Source organism: Phyllobates terribilis, unplaced genomic scaffold (genome assembly GCF_046119375.1).
Source record: "Phyllobates terribilis strain yellow unplaced genomic scaffold, ASM4611937v1 Scaffold_3__8_contigs__length_932513732, whole genome shotgun sequence".
NCBI lineage: Eukaryota > Metazoa > Chordata > Amphibia > Anura > Dendrobatidae > Phyllobates > Phyllobates terribilis.
The window spans coordinates 860,568,510-860,595,699 of record NW_027362763.1 but is presented as its reverse complement, the minus strand read 5'-3'; the positions used below and the strand labels follow the sequence as shown (position 1 = coordinate 860,595,699).

The 27,190-nt window shown below is 42.5% G+C and overlaps 1 protein-coding gene across 18 annotated transcripts in view; it reads right to left on the bottom strand.

Moving 5' to 3' along the window:
- The window catches only part of LOC141257718 (heterogeneous nuclear ribonucleoprotein L-like), a 78,278-nt gene that overhangs the window by 38,762 nt on the left and 12,326 nt on the right, over positions 1 to 27,190 (bottom strand). For 10 of the 18 annotated variants that reach the window (XM_073672595.1, XM_073672597.1, XM_073672600.1 and 7 more), the window contains exons 3-8: positions 13,241 to 13,478; positions 12,696 to 12,781; positions 9,070 to 9,166; positions 7,078 to 7,150; positions 4,217 to 4,273; positions 449 to 505 (exon numbers count right to left, since the gene is read on the bottom strand). In XM_073672595.1, the coding sequence (XP_073528696.1) occupies positions 449 to 505; positions 4,217 to 4,273; positions 7,078 to 7,150; positions 9,070 to 9,166; positions 12,696 to 12,781; positions 13,241 to 13,478 (608 nt within the window). The remainder of the gene's footprint in view (positions 1 to 448; positions 506 to 4,216; positions 4,274 to 7,077; positions 7,151 to 9,069; positions 9,167 to 12,695; positions 12,782 to 13,240; positions 13,479 to 27,190) is intronic. The other 8 variants (XM_073672598.1, XM_073672608.1, XM_073672603.1 and 5 more) reach the window with 1 other exon arrangement.

Genomic DNA, 27,190 nt, shown 5'->3' with positions numbered 1-27,190 from the left:
GGAACATTGCTTCCCTTCTACCATGCGTTTCCGCGGCGTTTACGCAACTGCAAAAACGCCGCGGAAACGCATGAAATACGCATCGTGTGAACTCAGCCAAAAGAGAAGAATTATGTGGGTAGAAAGGCAAAATGAGCAATTGTAAGCACACAGTGCTGTATAATATGATGACTGAAGTATATTAAAAAGGATAAAAACTTTGATGGGAGGAGTGCTTCTTTAAATGGGATGAGGGGGAAAAGCAGTTGCCACGAAGCAACACATCTCATGGTGGAACATGAGGATTTAACTAGGCAGAATCAGACATTTTTCCATAGAATTTATTCACACATACAGATGTGGCAACAGGTTCTCTTTAAACCTCTACTAAACCAAAGAAAGGTTGTCTTTAGGTAGTTATCTGATCACATCATTGAAGAGATTAGATGGAAATATAGAAGTAGCATACTTTGAAACGGTGGTTGATTTCCTTGAAAGGCTTGTCCCTGGGGTCCGTTTCCCTGGTCTGAAAGAGTAAAATATTACAGATAACCAATAGACCATAAAAAATATATCCCTCAACAATAAAATTGTAACACGGAGAAGTAAAAGTTGTAGAATTAAGGAAATCACAGGATGGATAGACATGTTAATGGTATGCAAATGATGAACAATGGAAACATTTGCAAAACATCTTGCTTCATTCAGTATAGAGCAGACCTGGGCAAAGTGTGACTCGTGGGCCACATCTGGCCCCCTGGCTGCTCCAGTCTCATTCCGCAGGCCTGACAGCCGAATGGCCGAAACAGTGGCCCACAAGCCGCAGAGTGCCCTCCACCACCCGCCGTTACTCCTCTCCACATCCTCCGGATACGGACTTTAGTCAATACATTGGTGGAGTAGGGACTGGAGCCTTCTTCCATCAATCAGTGTGAGACAGCTGACGCGATGACGTCATTTCATTGCGTCAGCTGTGCAATTTGGGGAGTCAGTGCACTGGAGATAGAGGCAGAACGGGAGTGAGGAGAGTATGTGGTGTTTTTTTTTTTTTTTTTCATGTGTATGGGATGTTTGTATGTACATCAAAGGCTATTTGAGGGCTCAGGCTGTATACAGAGAGGCTATGTGGGGGCTCAAGCTGTACATGAGGCAGGCTATGTGGGGGCTCTACAGTGTTCAGAAGCCAATTTTCAACATGACAATGCCAGGCCACATGTTGCTTGTGCTACTGTGAGCAGCCTACATGGCCTAAACATACTACCTTGGTGTGCAGCGTCTTTGCACTTGTCTCCCACAGAGCAAATCTAGTACATCACTTATTAGCGTACCCAATTGCATTTGGAATGGTAGAACATTCCTCAGGAAACCATTAATAACATGCTATGTTGTGTAAGTAAATGTATTTCTGCACATGACTCAGTTAATACTTAAAATATTTTCATCATTTGGATATTAAGTCTATACATATTGTGATTTTCATGTTGCCACAACTTTTCCTTCTCTGGTGTTGTAATTTCAATGTTGAGGATTCCATTTTGTCTTTTTCCTCTTAAAGGGGTTTTCCGGGAATGAGATAGAATGGCGTCCTTTATCTAATTAAAACTACAGCCCATCCTAGTCACTTTTCTGTAAAGGCTACAGACTGAAGACCAACAGTTCCCGAGACCTGCGTCTCAACTGACAAGAGCGGTATCACACATACCTTACTTGGCCAGGAGCACGGCTGTCATGTGTGATGACACAAAGGGGGTTTATCTCCAGGTTCATTTTCCTCAATGTTTGCTTTCCAGTTGCGTGACGTCAGTCTCCTCACTGAGCACAACGTTGGTTAAAACATATTTCGTCACATATTGCAGCCGAGCGCTCTGCCACTGACGGAGTATGTGACATACAGTTCTTATCAGTTGAGACATAGGTCTAGGGAGCAGTATGTCTTCAGTCTACAGCCCGTTCTGACACGTGGACATGACGGGCTGTAGTGAATTACCGTATATCACGGACTCCATTTTATCTCATTCTTGGAGAACCCCTTTAAAAAAAATCAAAACTAAAATGTTGCATAATTTACTGGGAGGAAAAAAAAAAAAAACGACAATTTTTTTTTTTACACAGTCCAAACATATGCAATGTCCCAAGGCTCATTCAGTTGACAGCCAACTCCACCATAAACATGCAAGCTAGGTGAGCATAAGTTATGTCGCTTATCCATGTTATGTAAATAAAAGCTTATGACCTGACGTTAAATTCATCCATTGGTTTTATGAATTACTCTTTTGAAAGCTGAAACCCTCCCAAATTTGGTTTAGGTTAAGAAAATAAACTGGCATCAATGCTGAAATATTGATCATTTAATGAACACAGAAAGGTCAGATTTTGGCAAGACAAAAGTTGTGTCGCCCACAGAAAGTAATGTGATATTCAAACAAATAATTATCTTAAAATACAAATATATGTGGCATAACATTGGTGAATGAAGTTGTGGTGCTTTTAGAGTCATATTTAATATTTTGTGTGACTTTCACGAGCTTGAAGGACTGCATCCATGCGGTTCAACAATAATTCATACAATTTATTAATGAAGTCATCAGGAATACCAAAGAATGCAGTCTTACATGCCTCCCAGAGTTCATCTAGATTCTTTGGTTTTGTCTTCCAAGCTTCCTCTTTCATCCTACCGCAAACATGCTCAATGATGTTCATGTCTGGTGACTGGGCTGGCCAGTCCTTGAGCACCTTGATCTTTTTTGCCTGGAGGAACTTTGTTGTAGAGATGGATGTAGGAGATGGAGCACCATCCTGCTGAAGAATTTGACCCCTTTTATGATTTGGAATGTAAGAGGTAGCTAATACTTCTTGATATTTTAGGCTACTGATATCGCCTTCCACCTTGCAAATGTTTCGCATACCCCAATACTGAATGTAACCCCAGACCATGATCTTTCCACCACCAAATGTAACTGTTTTATGGGTGTATTTTGGATCCATACGGGCTCCAGTAGGTCTCCTGCAGTATTTGCAGCGGCTGTGGTGTAATTCTACTGAAGATTCATCAGAGAAATCCAACTTCTGCCACTTGTCCAGCGTCCATCTGTTTAGCAGGCTGTGGGACTTTGCAAATGCCACACGGTTTTTTATTTGCCTTTTGTTTAGTGCTGGCTTCTGGGCACTGATTCAACCATGGAGGCCATTTCAAGACAGAATCCTACAAACTGTTCTAGTTGACACAGGGACTTGAGATGACCAGGCCTGTTGGAGCTCTGCTGCAGCGGAAGAGGGGCTTGCTTTGGATTTTCTAACCAACAAACGTTCCTCCTGAGCAGTTGTCTTGCCGGGTCTCCTGGACCTGGGCTTGTCAAACACATCTCCAGTCTCTTCAAATCTTTTTTTTAATTCTTTGTACTTGGCGCTGAGACACATTAAAGGTGCCAGCCTCCTCTGCAGTGGATCTGGTCTTCAGCCTCTTGATAATCAAGGCTTTGGTCGCAGGGTGGATTTTTGGCATGTTGTCAGAGCTCAAATTGCAGTTCAAGTGAAGGTCTGGGGTGCTGGGTTTCTTTTTATACACACCCACTAATTAACCGATCATTTACTGAGCACTGGTGAGGATGTAAACTAGGATTGGGTGCATTATATGAACAGGCGACAAAACTTTTGTCTTGCCAAAATCTGACCATTCTGTGTTCATTAAATGATCAATATTTCAGCATTGATGTAAATTTATTTTCTTAACCTAAATCAAATTTGGGAGGGTTTCAGCTTTCAAAAGAGTAATTTATAAAACCAATGGATGAATTTAACATCAGGTTATAAGCTTTTATTTACATTGATGGATAAGCGATATAACTTCTGTCAGGGAGTGTACTGTAGATAATTAAGAGAAGCACTTCCATCAAAATTTTTATCCTCTTAACATATTGCAATATTATATAGCACTGTGTACAGTGCTTGCAATTGCTCATTTTGTTCCTGTACCCAGCTAATTCTTCTCTTTTCCATTACGTCTATGACATGATTATAAACTGACTAGAAGGTCAATTTTCCCTGTATGAATACTTTGATGGGAGGAGTGCTTCTTTAAATGGAATGAGGGGAAACGTCTCGTGGTGGAACAGGAGGATTTAACTAGACAGAACCAGACATTTTTGCATAGAATGTCTTCACACATAGAAATGGTCTTTAGGTAGTCAGTCTCATCACATCACTGTACTGATTAGATGGAGATATTGAAGTAACATACTGTGAAATGGTGGTTGGTTTCCTTGAAAGGCTTGTCCCTGGGGTTCGTTTCCCTGGTCTGAAAGAGCAAAATAACAAAGATAACCATAGATCCTAAAAAATATTTTACATTTCTTTCCTTTTTAAAATAACCTTAAAGAAGTTGTCCAGTACTTTATATTAGTCCCCCAATGTATCCACCCAGGGCCCCTAAGACTTTTTGTAAATACCTTCCATTGCAGATAATGCCTGTGAGCGGCGCTATCACTGGCCGCTCACAGGCAGCACGTGACCCCACGACAAGTGAGGCGTGACTCAGCGCTGGGGTCCCCAAGGTGGCTGCTGGGTTGTGGACGGGGTTACCCCCCACATCACACTCCGCATCCACCGCGCGCTTTCCCAATGAATGGGGAGAGGCAGATCGCGTGGTGGATGCCGGGGGTGACGTGGGGGGGATAACCCCTCCCACAGCCTGGCATCCACCCTGGAACCAGTTGTCGTGACATCAGCGGATGTCAGAGTCGGCTGCAGTCGGGGGTCATGTGATGCTTGTGAATGGCCAGTGATAGCGCCACTCACAGGCAGCATCTGCAACGGAAGGTATTTACAAGAAGTCTTAGGGGCCCCGGGGGAATACATTAGGGGGGGGGGGGGGTAATCTAAAGTAGTGGACAACCCCTTTAATCATTGCATTCAATTAAAAAATAGGCTAAATTAACAGAACAAGAGATCAAATTGATGTGGAAGGATCACTATGGATGTATCCCATATTAAGGCAAACAGTCACTACAGATAATTTACAAGATTGATGCCGAGAAAATGGATTTCAAAGTAAATATTACATAGAACACTTAAGTCGTATTTAATTGCCCAAATTAATTGTTTTATCATCTGTTTGGACTACCACTCTCCCAGAAATAAGGTGATCTCCATGTCAGCATATCATAAGAGTTTACAAAAACTGTATCCTTTTATTTTCTACATTATTTTTTAGCATCATAAATCAAAGCTAGAAAAATAAAGTGGCAAAATTGTAAATAAAAAAAAAATAAAAAAATCAGCTACAGATGAACTTGCAGCAGAATGTCTGTGCCTCCTGCCTTTTGCTCATCCTACTCCATAGAACGCTATGAGCACCAACTGTCATCTCCTGTCAGCTCAGTAATGGCTAAATCTATTTTCATTGAAGACATTAACCCATAAATTACAAATATTGAGAATGATCAGTCCAGGAAGAGAAAGAAGCAAATTTCGTAAATAAGATATATTACAATTGCTTATTTTCATGTCTACTATTGATTTAAGAAAAAACAAACAACGGTTATGCTTTAACTGTTAGATAGTCAAAATTCTGCAATTTTTTTTAAAGTATAAATGTAATAGGAGATGAACTTGCAGGAGGATTTCTCTGACTGCATCTAGGCTCCTTCCCCCATAGAATTTTATGGGTAGCAACTGTCATCTCAAGTCTCAAGAATATGACTTTCATCTGTCTTTACAGAAGTTTTATCTCTGAACCAAGAGGTGACGATCAGTCCAGGAAGAGCTATTTATCACAGAAATCTGCTTTATCACAAAGTTTCTTATCTTCACTTTTTTTTTCTCTTTCATTCAAATAGAGAAAAATTCTCTTTGTAGCTCATATTAACTTCTTATAAAAACAATATTTTCAAGGTCTAAGATATTACATAAGAATACATAATTGCTTACAAATTATCATACTCAACAACAATATAAATACATTGGGGATGATTCAAAGTTTTCATGCCAGAAAAATTAAGTAGAAGCTTTGAAAACTCCCAGAATTTTTGCAAAACGGGGATTTTGCGCAAAATCGTTACAACATTTGGCGATTTTTCTCCAGGTTGACTGAGCTCCAGGGGCAGAGATAGGGCAGGTAGCATTTCTGGCGCAGCGCACTTAGAACCGTGCGCCTCTTAATGAATTTTTCACACACTGTCTGAATCTAAACCTTGGATTTGTTGGTGCCCACATATTGCACATGCAAGAGCAAGAGTGGGCATGCATAGCCTCCTCCTCTCTGCTGCATCCGCTCACTACACTGATGAGCATCAAAGCAGCGAGCGGCTGCAGCCGAATGAAAGGAGGGCCGTATACGCACTTCCGTAGTCTCATGGCAAATGTTTCTGTTCAGGCAGCAGTTGCCCTGAATAAGCGAGCTCTGTCAATCAAATTACAGGGAGGCAGTGATGCATGCTAATTGGGGGGAGCGGATAGTGAGCAGGTAGTGGACTGAGCTCTGGGCCATACCGAGAGTGCACCAAGAGCCCTAATTTGCAGTTCGTTATCTGGAGTGCAAAGAAGGGGACAACTACACTACAAAGTCCCCATATACAGCTGGGTTCAAATTTTAACTCTTGTTTTGGTAGGGGGGAGGAAAGACTCCCTCTAAATGTACACTACAGCTGGATCACAAGCAGCGATCATATATTTAGCAGTCAAGAACACAACTGTCCAGAACAGTTTAGAGTTAGACATCTTTATTCACAAGAATTACAAAAGGGGAGAGCTTTCTATTATTCAATGGGATTGGCTGGATACAGAATGACCCTCTAACTGATTGTTGCAGGATCCATTTTACATGGATTTATGAATGCATTTATTTAATCTTAAAAGGACATAAAAAGTTGTGACATTATTGCTAACCACTGAGCCACCGTGCTGCCCACAGATAGAAAGTGAGGGGGAAAAAAGGGAATAGATCTGTTCAGAGAAAAGGTACTGCAGGTATGTCAGCATGTGGGGGCTTCTCTTGGTATCTGAAAGTTCACCAAACTGCCCTAAAAGCTCATGTGATCTTAACCAGAACAAAGCCATACATAACATTTACCCATGTCTGAAACAAGATTATAAAACTCCTACCTGGTTTGTTCATTGAAGTTTTGCTGTAATCCCAGCTATCGTTGTTATTCCGAAAAACATTGAGACGAGAGGGCTGTGAGCAATGAAACAAATGGTTAATGTCACTACAGATATGGAAACCGTAAAGATATAGACCAGAGGTGTCAAACAAACACACAGAGGGCCAAAATGAAAAACTTTGACAAAGTCGTGGGCCGATCAGTATACAGCATACTGGGCCCCACATAGCCCTCCATACAGCATACTGGGCCCCACATAGCCCTCCATACAGCATACTGGGCCCCACATAGCCCTCCATACAGCATACTGGGCCCCACATAGCCCTCCATACAGCATACTGGGCCCCACATAGTCCTCCATACAGAATAATGGGCCCCACAAAGTCCTCCATACAGAATAATGGGCCCCACAAAGTCCTGCATACAGAATAATTGTCCCCTGCATAGCCCTCCATACAGCATACTGGGCCCCGCATAGTCCTCCATACAGAATAATGGGCCCCACATAGTCCTCCATACAGAATAATGGGCCCCACATAGTCCTCCATACAGAATAATGGGCCCCACATAGTCCTCCATACAGAATAATGGGCCCCACATAGTCCTCCATACAGAATAATGGGCCCCACATAGTCCTCCATACAGAATAATGGGCCCCACATAGTCCTCCATACAGAATAATGGGCCCCACATAGTCCTCCATACAGAATAATGGGCCCCACATAGTCCTCCATACAGAATAATGGGCCCCACATAGTCCTCCATACAGAATAATGGGCCCCACATAGTCCTCCATACAGAATAATGGGCCCCACATAGTCCTCCATACAGAATAATGGGCCCCACATAGTCCTCCATACAGAATAATGGGCCCCACATAGTCCTCCATACAGAATAATGGGCCCCACATAGTCCTCCATACAGAATAATGGGCCCCACATAGTCCTCCATACAGAATAATGGGCCCCACATAGTCCTCCATACAGAATAATGGGCCCCACATAGTCCTCCATACAGAATAATGGGCCCCACATAGTCCTCCATACAGAATAATGGGCCCCACATAGTCCTCCATACAGAATAATGGGCCCCACATAGTCCTCCATACAGAATAATGGGCCCCACATAGTCCTCCATACAGAATAATGGGCCCCACATAGTCCTCCATACAGAATAATGGGCCCCACATAGTCCTCCATACAGAATAATGGGCCCCACATAGTCCTCCATACAGAATAATGGGCCCCACATAGTCCTCCATACAGAATAATGGGCCCCACATAGTCCTCCATACAGAATAATGGGCCCCACATAGTCCTCCATACAGAATAATGGGCCCCACATAGTCCTCCATACAGAATAATGGGCCCCACATAGTCCTCCATACAGAATAATGGGCCCCACATAGTCCTCCATACAGAATAATGGGCCCCACATAGTCCTCCATACAGAATAATGGGCCCCACATAGTCCTCCATACAGAATAATGGGCCCCACATAGTCCTCCATACAGAATAATGGGCCCCACATAGTCCTCCATACAGAATAATGGGCCCCACATAGTCCTCCATACAGAATAATGGGCCCCACATAGTCCTCCATACAGAATAATGGGCCCCACATAGTCCTCCATACAGTATAATGGGCCCCACATAGTCCTCCATACAGTATAATGGGCCCCACATAGTCCTCCATACAGAATAATGGGCCCCACATAGTCCTCCATACAGAATAATGGGCCCCACATAGTCCTCCATACAGAATAATGGGCCCCACATAGTCCTCCATACAGAATAATGGGCCCCACATTGTCCTCCATACAGTATAATGGGCCCCACATTGTCCTCCATACAGTATAATGGGCCCCACATTGTCCTCCATACAGAATAATGGGCCCCACATAGCGGGCCAAATATAATCACCCTGCGGGTTAGATTTGGCCCAGGGGCCAGAGTCTGACATATATGATATAGACAGAGTGAACAAGACTTACCCTAGCGTATTCTATGTTTAGTTTGCCGCATCCTGGAAAAAGGTCTGTTCCATTTAATGCAGCTCTGGCCTTCTGGGCACCATACACAGTCTTAAATGTACAAAGGAGTTAAGGAACACTGATGTAGATAAATACACACTAGAAAATACCCCAAAGCAAACTAGTCAAGAAAATGCATTGCCCCTCACTTAAAAAAAAAAAAAAAAATACATACACACATTATATACATGGCACAAGCTGCCTAGCTAGGCGAGCCCTTGAAGACCGGGAATATTCTTCAAAGTCCCAGAAATGGAAGGGTGACTTTGGCAGTGGTCTATTGAAGCGGCTGGTGCCTAGTGGAGGACCAAGTGAGTACCTCTGCAAGAACCCCAGGAAGTGAAACCAGAAAAGAAAATCCCTGAAAAGAGAGCAAACCCTAATGCTGGCATCACTCACCACTACAGCACATGGGAACGACAGCAAAGGATTGAGCAGGGAGCAGGGTTAAATCGTCCGCTTAATGATCAGATGCGGATTACCTCCCAATCATCCCCAAACAGCCACTCCGTGCTAGGTTCAGCAGAAGACTGAACATATTCCCACCACTGCTCAGTACCAGAACAACAGTGCCCTGCGTCCTCATACATCCCACAACACGACGCTCCACAAGACTGGGACCGTATCCCTGAACGCGAAGTAGCTCCACCTCCAGGGTCAGGACGAATCACAAGCGCAGCCGTTGTAACACAAAACAAGCAAAGAGATGGAACTTAATAGGATTGGCTGCGACCAGTCATAAAAGACATATATGTAGCTGTCATGCCTTGGTCGGGAGACCTGCTGCCAGCCCATGCATCGCAGTCAGTGCTTGGACAGATTTGCATGAACATCTGTCTTCTCCTTCCTGAACTGATCACTCACGCTAAATTCCCTGAAAAATATCAATACACACAAGGCAAGGAAGAGGCAGATTATTAGTTTTAGCCTACAATCTCACTACCAGTATTTGGTCAGTATTTCACATCAGTATTTGTAAGCCAAAACCAGGAGTGAAACAGAGGAAAAGTATAATCCAAACGCGTGCATCACTTCTGCATTTTTCATCCACGCCTGGTTTTGTTTTACAAATACTGATGTGCTAATTTACTCCACATTTTTTGGAAATGCCCAAAAATTAAAAAACTATGGAACCAAATGTTTGTTTTTATCAACAAACTACTCAAGAGAAATTGAATTATAACCCCTCAAATGACTCTCCTATCACTAAACATGGAAGATTTAGACCCTTCATTTAGATACGTTTTAACGCACGGTGGCTCAGTGGTTAGCACTGCAGCCTTGCAGCACTGGGGTCCTGGTTCAAATCAGACCAAGGACAGTATCTGCAAGGAGTTTGTATGTTCTCCCCGTGTTTGTGTGGGTTTCCTTCAGGTTCTCCGGTTTCCTCCCACACTCCAAAGACATACTGATAGGAAATCTAGATTGTGAGCCCCAATGGGGACAGTGGCAATCATGTAAAGCGCTGCGGAATAGGCTAGCGCTATATAAAAATAAAGATTATTATCTCATATCTTTCTTGTGGTAAATAACTCAATTGTCCTTTTCTGGAAAAAAAAAAGCTGTTCTTCCTAAATTTTACACAAGTAGTCAAGAACTTAGGTATACTATAGTAAACAACCTTTACAAGAAATACATAAAAAAATGGGATTGCACTTTTCCTCCAACTACTTAGTTTCATTTCAGAATACTGTGTCCTACCTTACAATCTGTACTCTTGCTTGTGAAATTTATACTATATGGTTTGTTTATTTACAAATACTTGTTATTGTTGTTCTGATGTTGTACTACATTAACTGTAATTATCTCAACTATATAAACAAAGTTCTCCCTTTATTTTCCCTACCCATTTTCCTTATTCCTTCAATAAATATTTTTCACCTTATTCCTTATTTTTTCCTCTTCCCATATTTATGAAAATCATTGAAATACTGGCCAAATACTGATAGTGTGACTGTAGCCTCATGGAGAGATCCATTTCCCATGGCCTTTTATGGAGGAGGACAGAACAGGTGGAGAAAGAATGACACAGAGATGCTCCTGCTTCTAACAAGTGATCTACTGTCTCACTGCCGATTATTACTGTGTACTGCCCTGCATGCTACAGCCACTTGTGAGAGGAGCATGATCTATTTCCTATATCTCACACACTATGTCTGCTGTACACAGCTTCCAGATATATCAGCCAGTCTCCTCCCCATCTGGAGCAGAGGTCATAGAAAATAGGCAATTTAAAAGGGGTTTTCCTGGGTTTTAGGAAAGTTATCAAAGAAAAAGGAATGCTCTGAAATAAAGAAATAATCATCACTCAGCTGAAAAATCACCCACTGCTCCAGAACCGTCACTCAGGTCGCTGACTGTACTGCTAGGGTGACGTCCCCATGCATTGTTCATGTGACCACTGCAGCCAATCTCCAGACTCAGTTGTGAAGTTTTCATGTATGGCAAGTGTAAGCAGAGGTTAAATAAACGATGGAACATCATTACTATAGGATTAACTGTGATTCAAGACCAGCAAAATGGAAGCATAAATGTGTATGCCCAGGTTAATGATCATACAGTTATCTTTCCCCATCTTTGAGAAGGGACAAGAGGTGTATTTTAAGGGCTATATTCATGTAACCTTGTTAAGAAATACAGTGGCATGCAAAAATTTGGGCACCCCTGGTCAAAATTACTGTTGCGAACAGTTAAGTTGAAGATGAAATGATCTCTAAAAGGGCTAAAGTTAAAGATGACATTTCCTTTGTATTTTAGGCAAAACAAAAAATATTTTTCGGACTATAAGACACTTTTTTCCTCCAAAATTTTGGAGGAAAGCAGGGGGTGCGTCTTATGGTCCAGATGCATGGTACCTTGTAGCCCAGCTGTGGAAGGTGGGGAGTGGAGGGGGGAGATCGGCAGGTCACAGGAGGCAGGAGCTGACTGCTGAAGCTAACACTGTGCCCGCTGTTAAAGAAAATGAATATTCACTTCTCCCCACGCCCATAGTCCCTCCCACCTCTATACACTGAAGCTGACACCGAGAGGTGGGCAGGACTATGGGAGTGGAGAGCAGTGAATATTCATTCTCTTTAATAGCGGGAACACGTGTTTGCTGAGCCACTGCAGGAGCGGCAGCTAACAGTGTGTCTGTGTCCACTAATAAAGAGAATGAATATTCACTTCTTCACACGCCCATAGTCCCATGCGTGGGTACCAGTAAATTTTCTGGCAGCTGACCTCAGCGTGTGAGGGCGCACGGCAGTGACATCATGCCCTGCTTACACGCGGTTGTCAGCTGCTGGCATCAGAACAGGACGCAGCACTGGAGCAGAGGGAAGGCGAGTAGAATCCTTATTTTTTTTTGTGCTCAGCGTAAGGGTGCTATATATACCAGGACGGGGATTAGGACCACATATACCAGAATGGGGGGGCACGTATGCCAGGATGGGGATTCACAATAAAAGTAATTTTGACCAGGGGTGCCCAAACTTTTACATGCCACTGTAGCCAAGTCTCAAACTACAATGTGAACTGTATAAGAAAATTGTATGTGAGGTCCCCATAATTTTGTCAGATTGATTCCCAGCTGCATTAAAGGATATTCCACCATTGCTTTAATTGCATTCCTCCTGAAAATCACTATGCGTTCCACTTTCCCTAGGGGATTGAAGACCGAATAAATGATATCCTACAAAAGAAAGACAGGCAATTTAACAAAAATACAGTCCACGTACATACAGTATATGTAAAGTTGATTTAGTAAAGGTGAGGCTTTTATTTTGCATGCACAAAAACTGAATGATGAAAATGCGTAAAAAATCCACAAAGAACAACTTTGGTAGCCATATGGTAGAGTTTCTTCTACGCCTCGAGCGCTCCTCTCATGCGTAATCAAGAGAAAGTGAGTGCTGCGGCTGTCAGCTTTCTTCCTTTTGATTACTAATGCATCTGAAGGCGGGGACGATGAACCCCGGGAACGCTAGTGCCAAAACCGCTGGAATGGTCACGGCATGGGAGGTGAGTATAAGTGTTTTTATTTTCACGGTGGCAAACATTCAGATCGAGAAGGGGTTGTCCTAGCAGTGGACAACCCCTTTAAGGGGCCATGCCACTTAAATGGTCTCGTGCATAAATTTCTCTCACTTACCACTGAAACTGGATAGTCTGCATTGTAGATGGAAATAAGAAGAACATTACTCCCACCAAAGGTGTCTTCGATGTTTGCTGATCTGGTAATCTTTTTGCTTGTGGAGTAGCTGAATGATGCCTGTTGACCTCCTATGAAGATTGGTTGATTTTTAGCAGAAGTCACACACATTTTCGAAAATTCTGTATTTTCAAATTCGACTAGAGCTTCCTGCTTGAAAGGCATCATCGACACGTAGCTAAACAAGGAAAAAATATAATCTAAATAATATTATAAAAGATATATAATGCACACATCTATAATAGGACCTGTAAGCTCTCCTGATACGTCTGGACTAATTAAAGGGGGTTGCCTTCTTTCAGTTTCTTTTATTTTTGGCAATATCTTCAGTGATATGTAAAGCAAAACCTCGACCTTTACTTACCCTCCTCGGGTCAAACGCTTTCTCTCTGCCGCTGCCCCAGTCCCTGTTAAACAGCTGCAACAGTGACGTCACAATACCTGCAGCCAATCCCTGAGTTTAGTGTCAATATACTCAAACTAAGCCCATGGGCTCAGTCATTGGCTACAGTCAACGTGACATAGTTGCTGTAGCCAATCAACAGAGGCAAGGGCAGCAACTCCGAGGCAGCGCCACTTGACTCACAGAGGTCAAGTAAAGCTTTTATTTTTTTATAAGTAACAAAATTAGTTAAAAATGGGATAACTCTTTAATACTTGAATTGTCACATCCATTTCTGCTTTTCCACCGTTCAAAAAAAAAAAATGGACTGTTTTTTCACCCATATGTCTTTGCATCCATTCCCTCCCCAATCATCTTTTTTAATATTCAAAGGGGTAAACAATCTGAATTTCTTCTTCGGCTGAAACTTCGCAGAGGCTCAGCTAAAAACAGATGCAAAACAAACTGATGTATCATTGTTTTCATGGACTATACAGGGTGGGCCATTTATATGGATATACCTAAATTAAATGGGAATGGTTGGTGATATCAACTTCCTGTTTGTGGCACATTAGTATATGGGAGGGGGAAAACTTTTTCAGATGGGTGGTGACCGTTTTGAAGTCGGCCATTTTGGATCCAACTTTATTTTTTTCAATGGGAAGAGGGTCATGTGATACATCAAACTTATTGAGAATCTCATAAGAAAAACAATGGTGTGCTTGGTTTTATCGTAACTTTATTCTTTCATGAGTTATTTACAAGTTTATGACCACTTATAAAATGTGTTCAAAGTGCTGCCCATTGTGCTGGATTGTCAATGCAACCCTCTTCTCCCACTCTTGACACACTGATAGCAACACCGCAGAAGAAATGCTAGCACAGGCTTCCAGTATCCGTTGTTTCCGATGCTGCACATCTCGTATCTTCACAGCATAGACAATTGCCTTCAGATGACCCCAAAGATGAAAGTCTAAGGGGGTCAGATTGGGAGACCTTGGTGGCCATTCAACTGGCCCACGATGACCAATCCACTTTCCAGGAAACGGTTCATGTAGGAATGCTCGGACCTGACACCCATAATGTGGTGGTGCACCATCTTGTTGGAAAAACTCAGGGAACGTGCCATCTTCAGTGCATAAAGAGGGCAACACATCATCATGTAGCAATTTCAGATATCCAGTGGCATTGAGGTTTCCATTGATGAAGAATGGCCCCACTATCTTTGCACCCCATATACCACAACATACCATCAAGATACGAGATGTGCAGCATCTGAAACAACTGATACTGCAAACCTGTGCTAGCATTTCTTATGTGGTGTTGCTATCAGTGTGTCAAGAGTGGGAGAAGAGGGTTGCATTGACAATCCAACACAATAGGCAGCACTTTGAACACATTTTATAAGTGGTCATAAACTTGTAAATAACTCATGAAAGAATAAAGTTACGATAAAACCAAGCACACCATTGTTTTTCTTATGAGATTCTCAATAAGTTTGATGTGTTACATGACCCTCTTCCCATTGAAAAAAAAATAAAGTTGGATCCAAAATGGCCGACTTCAAAATGGCCGCCATGATCACCACCCATCCGGAAGTTTTCCCCCTTTCATATACTAATGTGCCACAAACAGGAAGTAGATATCACCAACCATTCCCATTTAATTTAGGTGTATCCATATTAATGGCCCACCCTGTAGACTTGAATCCACAGAAACAAATGAGAATGATAAAAAATATTAAACGCACATTGATGAGAAAATTGGATGTGTTGAGTGTAGCCTAAAAGAATAATTCTAGAGCATTTTTTTTTTAGCATTCCATGTTATGCAATTCCTCTAGGATTTCTCTTGAAAATGAAAAACGATTCTGTTGAAATGTGCGCTTCCATTGCCTTTGTCAAAAAACTCTGCTGGTTAGATATTTTGGTACTGATTGGACAAGGTCAAAACAGGTTGTTTGCAAAGAGCAAACTAACGATGGATGCACTACTTGCTCTTTGTACTGGCAAATTAACTATTAAATTCCTGTTAGCATTACTGTAAATGCTATATAATGAAAACAAATGGGGCATATTTCAAAAGCTAAGCAAGCCATAATTTGAGTAATTTGCACCAAAATACTGTCGATCCAGACATGCGCCATATTTATGATGTGTTTTAGACACTTTAGAACTTGTAAGGGGGATGGCCTAACTTGTGACACAACACGCACGTTCCTGGCACAAAGTAAGCCAAACAATAGGTGGTGTAAACCTACACTAGACAGAATGAGCGAACAGCATGAATCGTTGATACATTTGGCACATTTTAAATCAGTCTAGCCTTAGTTTGGACTTAAGAACTAGACAGATTTTGTTAACTTTCTCAAATGTTTATAATTTCACTGCTAGATGTTTTCCTCCCCTGCATCCAGAGCAATTCATACAGAGATCCAAGAAGAGATCAGTGGTGCTTACACTACAGGGTCCGTGCCTTACAGAGTATGTTAAAACTATTGCTGCAGAACTGACATGGGGAGCAAAACACCTTTGAGTCATTGTTTTGTGTCTTTTGAAGACTACCCCGATTAGAGCTTAAGAGCGCCATATATTTCTGGCTGGCTAGTGGCCAATGTGAAATGGACTGTTTCTAATGAGACAGCCCTTTTAAAGATACCAACACTGCAGTAAAAGCAAAAAAAATAATCATTTTGTTATTCAGGCAAAAAACATTCACTAGTGGCTGCCTTGTATGCTACATTTAAATTTTTACATAACCCTATAATTAACATCAAATCATATCAAAGTACAGAAAAATCCTTTATATGAATATTATAACAATTTTATTGATACATTTTGCCTCACAACTACAAAAGAAAAAAAACATAAAAAAAAACCCATTAAAAAAAAATATATAACAGAATAAAAGGAAAAGGGACAGTGTGGTCAGGTATATAGCACAGTAAGGATACACAAGTTAGACTTTATAGCAAATTAATGAGAACATGAAATTATAGTTCTGACAATAAACAGGACCAATAAGTTTAGTACTGGGATAATCAGAACAACCTATAAAATTATTGCACAGCTTCAAATAAATCAGAACAACTTTATTACATATAAAAATCATAAAAAAAAAAAAAAAAAAAAAAACAAAGAAAGGAAAAGAGTTCATAGACACAGTCAAAGAAGCGCCTCACATTGAAAGGAGAGATGTGAGGCCAAAAATCAAGCAGAGAGTAGAACACCAATCGGAATGTGCTTACCACCGAGACAAATGTACCCCAAGAAGACACTTCCCGACGCGCGTTTTGCCACTGCGAGCTTTAAAGTTCCCTCGTTTAACGTTCAATGTGAGGCGCTTCTTTGCCTGTGTCTATGAACTCTAAGCAGACTTTACATGCAGTCTTATTACTATGCACTGTCACTTTACTAAACTGATGAATTAATACTTCTCTACTTGGCCAGTATTTATGCATGGTCACTTTATTTAATTGGCTTGGTTTACTTATATTATATTTATTTTTGTACTACTATCATTAGTTTTAGTTAGTGCACTGTCACTTTATCTTATTTTGTGCATAATTACCCGTGCTCTACATAGAGATCTGCATTGTATTTGTAGCACCATTTGATTACAATCTACCCATTAGATGCAGTTTCATATACCTATATTTCATTGGTAGCTTTATTCTATTTATCACTATGATAAATTAATTATTTAACTACCGTTTATGCATTTTTGTCATGTTTGTACCCATTCATGTTATCCCACCTGCTGGATTTTCCTTTCTTGCTTTAATGATTTTTATATGTAATAAAGTTGTTATTCTGAATTAATTGAAGCCGTGCAATAATTTATAGATTGTTCTGATTCTATGGTTGTACAACCATATATGCTATGCTTTGATTTGTTGTTACTGGGATAATCAGTCTCAGTGGGGAAAATGAGTATTTGATCACACCTACAAAGAATGGAGAGGTCTAATTTTTATCGTAGGTACACTTCAACTGTGAAAAACGATCTAAAAAAAAAAAAAAAAAAAATATCCATAAAATCACATTGTATGACTGTTACATAATTAATTTGCATTTTATTACATGAAATTATTTGATACAATAGAAAAACTGAACTTAATATTTGGTACAGAACCCTTTGTTTGCAATTACAAAGATTAGATGTTTCCTGTAGTTCTTGGCCAAGTTTGCACACACTGCAGTTGGGATTTTGGCGCACTCCTCCATACAGATCTTCTCCAGATCTTTCAGGGCTATCGCTGGGTAACACGGAGTTTCAGTTCCCTCCAAAGATTTTATATTTGGCTCAGGTCTGGAGACTGGCTAGGCCACTCCAGGACCTTGAAATGCTTCTTACGGAGCCACTCCTTAGTTGCCCTGGCTGTGTGTTTCAGGTCACTGTCAGGCTGGAAGACCCAGCCGCAACCCACAATCTTCAATGTGCTTACTGAAGGAAGGAGGTTGTTGGCCAAAATCTCAAGATGCATGACCCCACCCATTCTCCCTTCAATACGGTGTAGTAGTCTTGTCACCTTTGCAGAAAAGCACCCCCAAATTATGATGTTTCCCCCACCATGCTTCACAGTTGGGACGGTGTTCTTGGGGTTGTACTCATCCTTATCCTCCAAACACAGCGAGTGGAGTTAATACCAAAAAGTTCTATTTTGTTCTCATCTGACCACATGACCTTCTGCCGTGCCTCCACTGGAACATCCAGATGGTCATTGGCAAACTTCAAACAGGTCTGGACATGTGCTGGTGTGAGCAGAGAACCTTATGTGCCCTGCAAGATTTTAAACCATGATGGCGTAGTGTGTTACCAATGGTAATGTTTGCGACTGTGGTCCCAGATCTCTTCAAGTCATTCACCAGGTCCTCCTGTATAGTTCTGGACTGATTCCTGACCTCTCTCAAAATCATCCTTAACACACGAAGCGAGATCTTGCATGGAGCCCCAGATTGAGAAAGATTGACAGTCATCTTGTGTTTCTTCCATTTTCTAATAATCGTGCCAACATTTGTTGGCTTCTCACCAAGCTGCTTGCCTATTGTCCTGTAGCCCATCTCAGCCTTGTGCAGGTGTACAATTTTGTCCCTGGCGTCCACTGACCGTTCTTTGGTCTTGGCCATGGTGGAGGTAACGAATTCAAACAGGTGCAATTAATACAGGCAATGAGTGCAGAGTAGGAGGGCTTCGTAAAGAAAAGCTAACAGGTCCGTGAGACCTAGAATACTTGATGGTTGGTAGATGATCAAATACTTATTTCATGCAATAAAATGCAATTTAATTATTTCAAAATCATACAATGCGATTTTCTTTTTATTTTTAGATTGTCTCTCACAGTTGAAGTGTACCTACAATAATTATTGCAGACCCCTCCATTCTTTGTATGTGGGAAAACTTGCAAAATCGGAAATGTATCAAATACTTATTTTCTCCACTGTATACGTATAACATGAATGTTACAGATAAACAATCATGTCAATAAGATATATTAACCATATCAGTCAGAAAGACCCCCTACATTGGTGCTCATATGATCAAAGTATCACAAACAATTAGCTATACCAAACATGTGCCATCATGCATAAAGGACCACAATGCCCAGTACACCTTTAATTACAATGGAAGCCATTACTGTACGCTAAAAAACGTCGTTGCATAAGAAACACATTTTTCAGATGTTTGCACTGTAGCCTTGCAGCACTGGGGTCCTAGGTTCAACTTTCACCAAGAACAACATCTCCAAGGAGTTCGTATGTTCTCCCCATGTTTGCGTGGATTTCCTCCGGGTTCTCAGCTTTCCTCCCACACTTTAAAGACATACTTAGATTGTGAGCCAAAATAGCGACAGCAATGGCAAGGACTGTAAAGCGTTGTGGAATTAATGGCTCTATATAAGCAAATGCTGTATAATAAATGGTTATGAGCACTAAAATGCTCAGTAATCGAATTAAGCAGGTCGGACGCTCGGACGGGCTCGACTTGAGTAACAAAGTATAATAGAAGTGAAATGGATGGAAACCGTGCTCGAATGGAATGGAAACAGCTTGGGGGAAGAAACCTGGACACATCTGACTCCAAGGTCGGTGCTGGGAACAATGTTGTCAGAGAATTACTCTACTTTTAAGGACTGACAATAAAACACACAAAACCAAAAAACAACATTTTTTCCTGTAAAATCCATTTTAGGAAACATTCTTTCCTGTATATAAGGCAAAATTAAAAAGAAAAAAAAAAGGTCTCCTCAACCTCTTACTGTATTTTCCCCGTTGCTTATGACTATAGTAGATGAGCTGGCGAGAGAGAGCGAGCGCGCGAGCGCTGACGAGAGAGCGAGCGCCAACGAGAGAGAGCAGACGAGAGAGAGAGAGAGCCGACGAGAGAGAGAGCCGACGAGAGAGAGAGAGAGAGAGAGAGAGAGAGAGCCGACGAGAGAGAGAAAGAAAAAAACACTGCTTCTTTGTGTAGCATCATGGGAAAGTCTAAAGAAATCAGCAATATATCAGGAAGAGAATTTCTGGCTCATCCTTGGGTACAATTTCAACAACCTGAAGGTGCCTCGTTCATCTGTACAAACAATTATACGCAAATACAAACAAGATGGGAATGTGCAGCCACCATACAGCTCAGGAAGGAGACTGGTTCTGTGTCCCAGAGATGAACGTCCTTTGGTCCGACATGTGCATATCAACCCAAGGACAAAAGCAAAAGACCTTGTGGAGATGATGGCAGAAGCTGGTAAGATTGTGTCAATATCCACAGTGAAACAAGTACTTTATCAACATAGGCTGAAAGGCCACTCTGCTAGGAAGAAGCCATTACGTCAAAAAAAGCCAGATTAATGTTTGCAAATGCACAAAGGAACAAAGACCTTAATTTTTGAAGATATGTTCTGTGGTCTAACGAAACAAATTAAACTTTTTGGGGATAATGATCATTGTTAAATTTGGAGAAAAAAGGGAGAAGCTTGGAAGCCTTAAAACACCATCCCAACTTGAAACACAGGGGTGGCATTATCATGTTGTGGGGTTGTTTTGCTGCAGGTGGGACTGGTGCACTTCACAAAATAGCAGAATCTTGAGAAAAGATTATGTGGCAATACTGAAGCAACATCTCAAGACATCAGCCAGGAAGTTAAAGCTTCGGAGGAAATAGGTCTTCCAAACGGACAATGACCCGAAGCATACTGCCAAAATGGCTTAAGGATAACAAAGTCAATGTTTTGGAGTGGCCATCACAAAGCCCTGATCTCAATCCTATTGAAAATTTATGGGCAAAGCTGAAAGGCAGGTGCGAGCAAGGTGACCTACAAACCTGGATCAGTTACACCAGTTTTGTCAGGAGGAATGGGCCCAACCAACTATTGTGAGAAGCTTGTGGAAGGATATCCCAAACTTTTGACCCAAGTCATTCAGTTTAAAGGGTAATGGTACCAAATACTAATGACATGTATGTAAATTTTTGACTTTGCAGTAAGTGATAAAAATGCTTTAAAACATTATCCTCTGTCACAGGTGTGTCAGGTGTAATAGACAGTCGCCCTGGATCAGGCTGTAGAAGGTCACTGCGCTTGGCATTACTTTCTTTAGGACCCAGAGGCGACCTCACTCCTATTGCTGATTGACACACCCTTGCCTGAGTTAAAAACACTCAGTTTGCTCCAGGGAATCGCCGGCGATACGGCTATGTACCTTTGTGCAGGCTTGCAGCACTAGAAGTCAGCTAGCTTCTTCCCTGGTGCCCTTGGAGGACAGTTGGCATTACTCCTCTGGTGTCTGCTCAAGCTAAGTTTATCCTCTTTGTCTACCTTGTTGTCTTTAGTTTGTAGTGGGGCCTGACCAGTGCTCACTCCTTCCCCTCCCTATCTAGGGCCAAGCTGTAGGGACATCCAGGGCTTAGGATCTGGCTCGGCGATAGGTGTGGAACCTATATAGGGATGGTAGGGTAGGCAGGGTGATATTAGATCTGCCTAGAGGTCTCCACTCCCCATTTCCATAGTGCTTGGGCTTCCTCCCCCTCTTCCTGCTGCACTTAGTCTTTACCACGCCTTGCGTGACACACATTCTGGCATTTGGCACACAAAAAATTATGGTAATCCTAATTGACCTAAAACAGCAAAGATTTATTCGGATTTCATGTCAGATATTGAGAAAAACATGCATGTGTGTCTTTATATAGTATATGTAAACTTCTAGTTTCAACTGTATATATGTGTAAGAGAATTGTAGCGGTAGGTCTCATACACATCTTGTAAAAATTTGAAGGAGAGCATCATACACAGTCTGGAAAAATTAAGAGTGAGGGTCGCATGATGACTCTCTAAAAATTGTGAGTGAGGACTGCAGTCACGAATGTGTTGCACTCTGCTGGGATCTGTAGTGCGTCTGGGATTAGAAGATCTCAGCGATTAGCTGAGCACAGGTCCTCTTTGAAATCTACATGGCCATTCATGAGTTAAACAGGTTTATGGTTTCTTGTGGTATGGAAGGAGTTAAGAGTCCCCGTATCACTGCTGAGTTTTTCTATTTGCTCTTGTGTCAGCTGCTGCTTGTTAGAAATTAATTATTTAAACCTGGCTTTCTCCTGTGCCAGCTATAGGTTTACTATCCTGTGCCTGACTACTCTGCAGGTGTTCTTGAAGAAACGGTTGTGCTTCTTTGAAGCTTGTATATTTCTATTTGTTTGTTTTCCCCTGTCTCTCTCATTCCCAGTGTTGTCTTTACTGTAGTAGTAAGACCAGTGTCTTGCTGTCCTGTACATTAGCCAGGGCAAGGTGCAGGGTCAGTCAGGGCTTAGGCATGTGACAGTGCTTGGAGGTGGGGGAGGACCCGTCTAGGGCGATAGGGAGCGCAAGTTTCAAAATAACACGAGTGTTGAGGGGTCAGCATCTTCACCCTCTCCCTATTGTCAGGGCTTTCCTTAAGCAGCTCCCTCACCTTCTCCTTTTGCGTCAAGCACCAGGCATCTCCTTGCCATGGCGTGAAGGCCGCATGATGACCCTGTTGATATGGTTGGTAGTGGTGAACAAGAAAAAGAAACCATGAACCATATACCCTTTTGGGGTGGGAAGGGTTGTTTGGGAATACACCAGAAAAAAAAAAGGAACATTTGAATTGGCTTTGTCTTCTGTCATCCAGTGGTGTTGAGAATTCTGAGCCAATCCAGGCCTTGTTCGTTTTGATAAAGAGTCAGCCTGTCGGCATTTTCAGTTGACAGGCTGATGCGCCTATCAGTTATGCCCCTGTAGGCATTAAAAATCCGCTCTGACAAAATGTTAGCGGCAGGACAGGCCAGTACCTCCAAGGCATGGAGAGACAAGTCCATACCACGTGACCCAATAGTTGGAAGACGCTGTTAGGGTCGGCTAGGTACTCCTTCACCATCTTCAAAACTTTTCCCTTCTTGTCAGACTACACCACACATCAGGGCCTGGGCGCGGGAAGGGTCTAATGAAAGGGTCCCAAACCTTTGATAAGTGTTCCCCTACCTCTGTTGAGACCTGGGAACTATGATCTCTGCCGCCAGCGTTGTCAGATAGGAATTGAACCAATTGTTCGACTTGGGCCTTCTGGTATTGCACTATTTTACTAGCCCTCTCCGCCGCAAGGAGAGATGGAAAGTTCTCCTTGTTGCGTTGGTCGAGAAAAGTGAACAACCAGTAATCAGTGTTGGCCAAAAAGCGTATAATGCGAAGGTCATGGGGAAAGCCAGCGGGACAAAGTCAGCCATGTGTGCCAGACTCTCAACTGGCAAGACTTTCCTTTCCCCACCAGGAACAACTCTCCATCTCCTCCTCCTCAGCCCATCCATACAGAACAGACAGATGAAGCTGGTGTGGGCATTTCCCTTTGTGGCGCAGACAAGCATTTGTTGTTCCTCCTCCTTATTATCACCCAATCAACCCTGAGAAGAGAGGAGGCTGGGTAGTATTACCCTGTGTACGTTCTTTCTTAAGCTCCACCTGGTCGACATGCAAAGCTTCTTCCTCAAAGTTTTGTAAAACCTCACAGATGTCAGACATCCATGCCCACTCATCGATTCTTATGTGCAGAGGCTGACCAGAATAACGACGGGCATGTTGTAGCTGATATTCAACTACTGCCCTCTGTTGCTCACAAAGCCTTGCCAACATAGATAATGTGGAGTTCCAGCGCGTGGTCACATCGTACACCAGTCGATGAGCTGGCACTTGCAAGCGCTGCTGAGCACTGCCAGACCGGAGGCAGTTGTAGCTGACTTGCGAGCGCAGACGCAGCATACCTTCACAAGTAACTCAGGCAAATCTTGGTAGGGTTTTAGAAACCGCTGAACCACTAAGTTAAGTACGTGTGCAAAGCACGGTACGTGTACGAGCTTGCCAAGCTTCAGAGACGCCACCAGATTACAGCCATTATCAAACACAACCATTCCCTTTTGTAGGTTCAGCGGCGAGAGCCACAGATCTGTCTGGTCTGTTATAACTTTCCACTCTGTGTTGGTATCCTGTTTTATCACTTAAAATTAGTTTCTGCTGTCACTTCACCAAGGCAGTGCTTCCACCTTGCGATTGATATGAACTACGTCCTACGAGATGACAATTTGGAGATGGAGGATGAGAAGGGAGTGCAGTAAATGGCGTAGGAGGTGGAGGAAACCCTGATGGAACTAGAGAACGCAATCCTCGGCATCGTTAAACACGTTTGCCGTCTCAGGGTCTGCCTCTGTACCAGCCTCCACAAGGCACACCCAGTGTGCAGTCAGGGAAATGTAGCTTCCCAGGCCACAAGCACTTGTCTATGTGACGGTCGTTAAGTGGAACTTCCCAGTAACTACGTTTGGCATGGCACATGTGCTGGTGTAAGGCAGAAACAGCACACTGGAAAAAATAGTGGCGGCTGGAGACAAGTACCGAGGGACAGCTGCCGCCATGAAGTTGCAGAAAGCCTGTGTCCACAAGCCTAAACGGCAACACTGCCAGGGAAAGCAGTCTGGGAATGTTGCAGTTTAGTGTTTGGGCCTGTAGGTAGGTGGCTGGGTATTTGTGTTTGCGTTCCAAAGCCTTGGGTAGGGACAACTGAACGCTGCGCTGGAACAAAGAATGGGACGTGGTTGCTGATGGTGCTTGCGAATGTGCAACAACAGATGCAGAGGGAAAGGCATCTGCTCCTGTATCCTGGACAGGGGCTTGGAAAACACATAGCACAGGGGAAGAGGCAGTTGTGTCAGCCACAGACCCCAATTGTGGAACTAGTCGTTTGGCCCACCTAGTCAGGAGCTTTCATAACGTGTCTGAGTATGCAGGTGTTGGTCAGGCCCCTGCTGATCTTTGTACGGCACAAATTGCAAATGGCCGATCTTTTACCATCCGAACTTTCTTTAAAAAAGCACCAGACTGGGGAACAGCTAGCCCTTGACCTGGGAACTTGCCGCCTGTGGGCGCTCTGAGTAACAGTTGCCTGCCTTCTTCCTCTGGCCACCCCACTGCCTCTTCCTACTTGTTGCGGTGCTGCAGATACCTCCCCCTCTGCGCTGCGGTCCTCGCTCTGCATGGCACCTTCCCAGGTTGGGTCAGTGACTTCATCATTCACCACCTTGTCTTCCACTTCCGCACTCAGGTCCTCCTGACTTGTTGACTTAAAAACATCCCTTGTTGGCAACTGGGTCTCATCTACCTCTTGCGACACTAATTGCCGTTCCCCACTGTCTTCTTCGGACCGTGGCTGCTCAAATATTTGGGTATCACTACACAAGATGTCCTCATGTCCCTCTTGAAACGTGCAGGCCAGAAACAAATGAAAATGTATAGCACTCCTTGGGCTGTCCGAGCTTGGAATCACTTATCTCCTGGCACTCGCCATGGTGTGAAGAAGGAAGATCAGGGTGAGGATTATGTGGTCCAGACTCTATGCTAGTGAGACTGGACCGTGTGGAAGACAGAATTGTGCTGGGAAACATACTGGAAGCATTATTTGCCATCCAACCGACAACCTGTTCGCACTGTTCTGGCTTAGAGTGGTTTCACGTGTTCCCCTGCAAAGTGGGACAGAAAGCTAGGTCTCGTGGATGAGCATGTTTGTTGTGCTCAAGCAGCCGACACAGTTTCACCTAGTCCGCGGCTTCAGCCACTGCGTGCACCATCACATCCACTCCCTTACGGCACGCCTTGCGCATTTTAAATAAGGTATAAAATATATGCCAGCAAACTTTCCAGTATTAATAGGGAAAAGAAATATGTAGCCCTGAAAGGGAAGTTTTCAACCCCATAGTGACAGACAATTTTGACCTTAATGACGAAGCCAAAATTTACATATCTCATTACTTTATAAGGTAATAACTCTGGAAAGCTTCAACGGATCCCATTGATCCTGATCCTGTTTTTTCATGACATATTGTACTTCATGATAGTGGTAAAAATTTGTTCAATATGATTTGCGTTTATTTGTGAAAAAAAATTTAATTTGGCGAAAATTTTGAAAATTTCATGATTTTCAAACTTTTAATTTTTATTCCCATAAACAAAGAAGTTATGTCACACAAAATAGTTAATACATTTTCCACATATCTACTTTACATCAGCACTATTTTTGGAACATTTTTTTGTTTTGTTAGGAAGTTAAGGTTTAAAAGTTGACCAGCAATTTCTACAACAAAATTTTTTTTTTTTTTTTAGCGACCACATCACATTTGAAGTGACTTTGAGGAGCCCAAATGACAGAAAATACCCAAAAGTGACACCATTCTAAAACCTGCACCCCCTCGAGGTGCTCAAAACCACATTAAATAAGTTTATTAACCCTTCAGTTGTTTCACAGGAACTGAAGCAGCGTGGAAGGAAAAAATTAACATTCAACTTTTTTCACAAAAATGTAACTTTAAATTTTTTTATTTTCACAAGGATAACAATAGAAAACAGACCCCAAATTTGCTGTACAATTTCCACTGAGCATGCCAATACCCCATATGTGGCAGAAAACCACGGTGTGGGCGCACAGCAGGGCTTGGAAGGGAAGGAGGACTGTTTGAGAGCAAAATTGGCTAGAATCAAGAGCCATGTCACGTTTGGAGAGCCCCTGATGTGCCTAAACAGTGGAACACGCCCACAAGTGACCCCATTTTGGATTTACACCCCTCAAGGATTTTTTCCAGAGGTATAGTGAACATTTTGAACCCACAGGTACTACACAGAATTTGATAACATTAGGTCATCATCTTGAAGAAGTTCATTTTTTCACAAATATCTTGCTTTAGCCCCAAATTTCTCACTTTTGCAAGAGGCAATACCGAAAAGTGGACTACACAGTTTGATACCCACTTTCTTACGAGTGCAGCGATACCCCACATGTAGTCAAAAAGTTACATTTGGACAAATGGCAGGGCTCGGAGCGGAAAGAGCAATATTTCAATTCTGCAACACAAATTTGGTTGAAAGATGGCGAGCACCATGTCGCATTTGCAGGACCCCTAAAGTGCCTAAACAGCAGAAACGCCCAACAACTGACCCCATTTGGAAACTTTGCATGCACAGA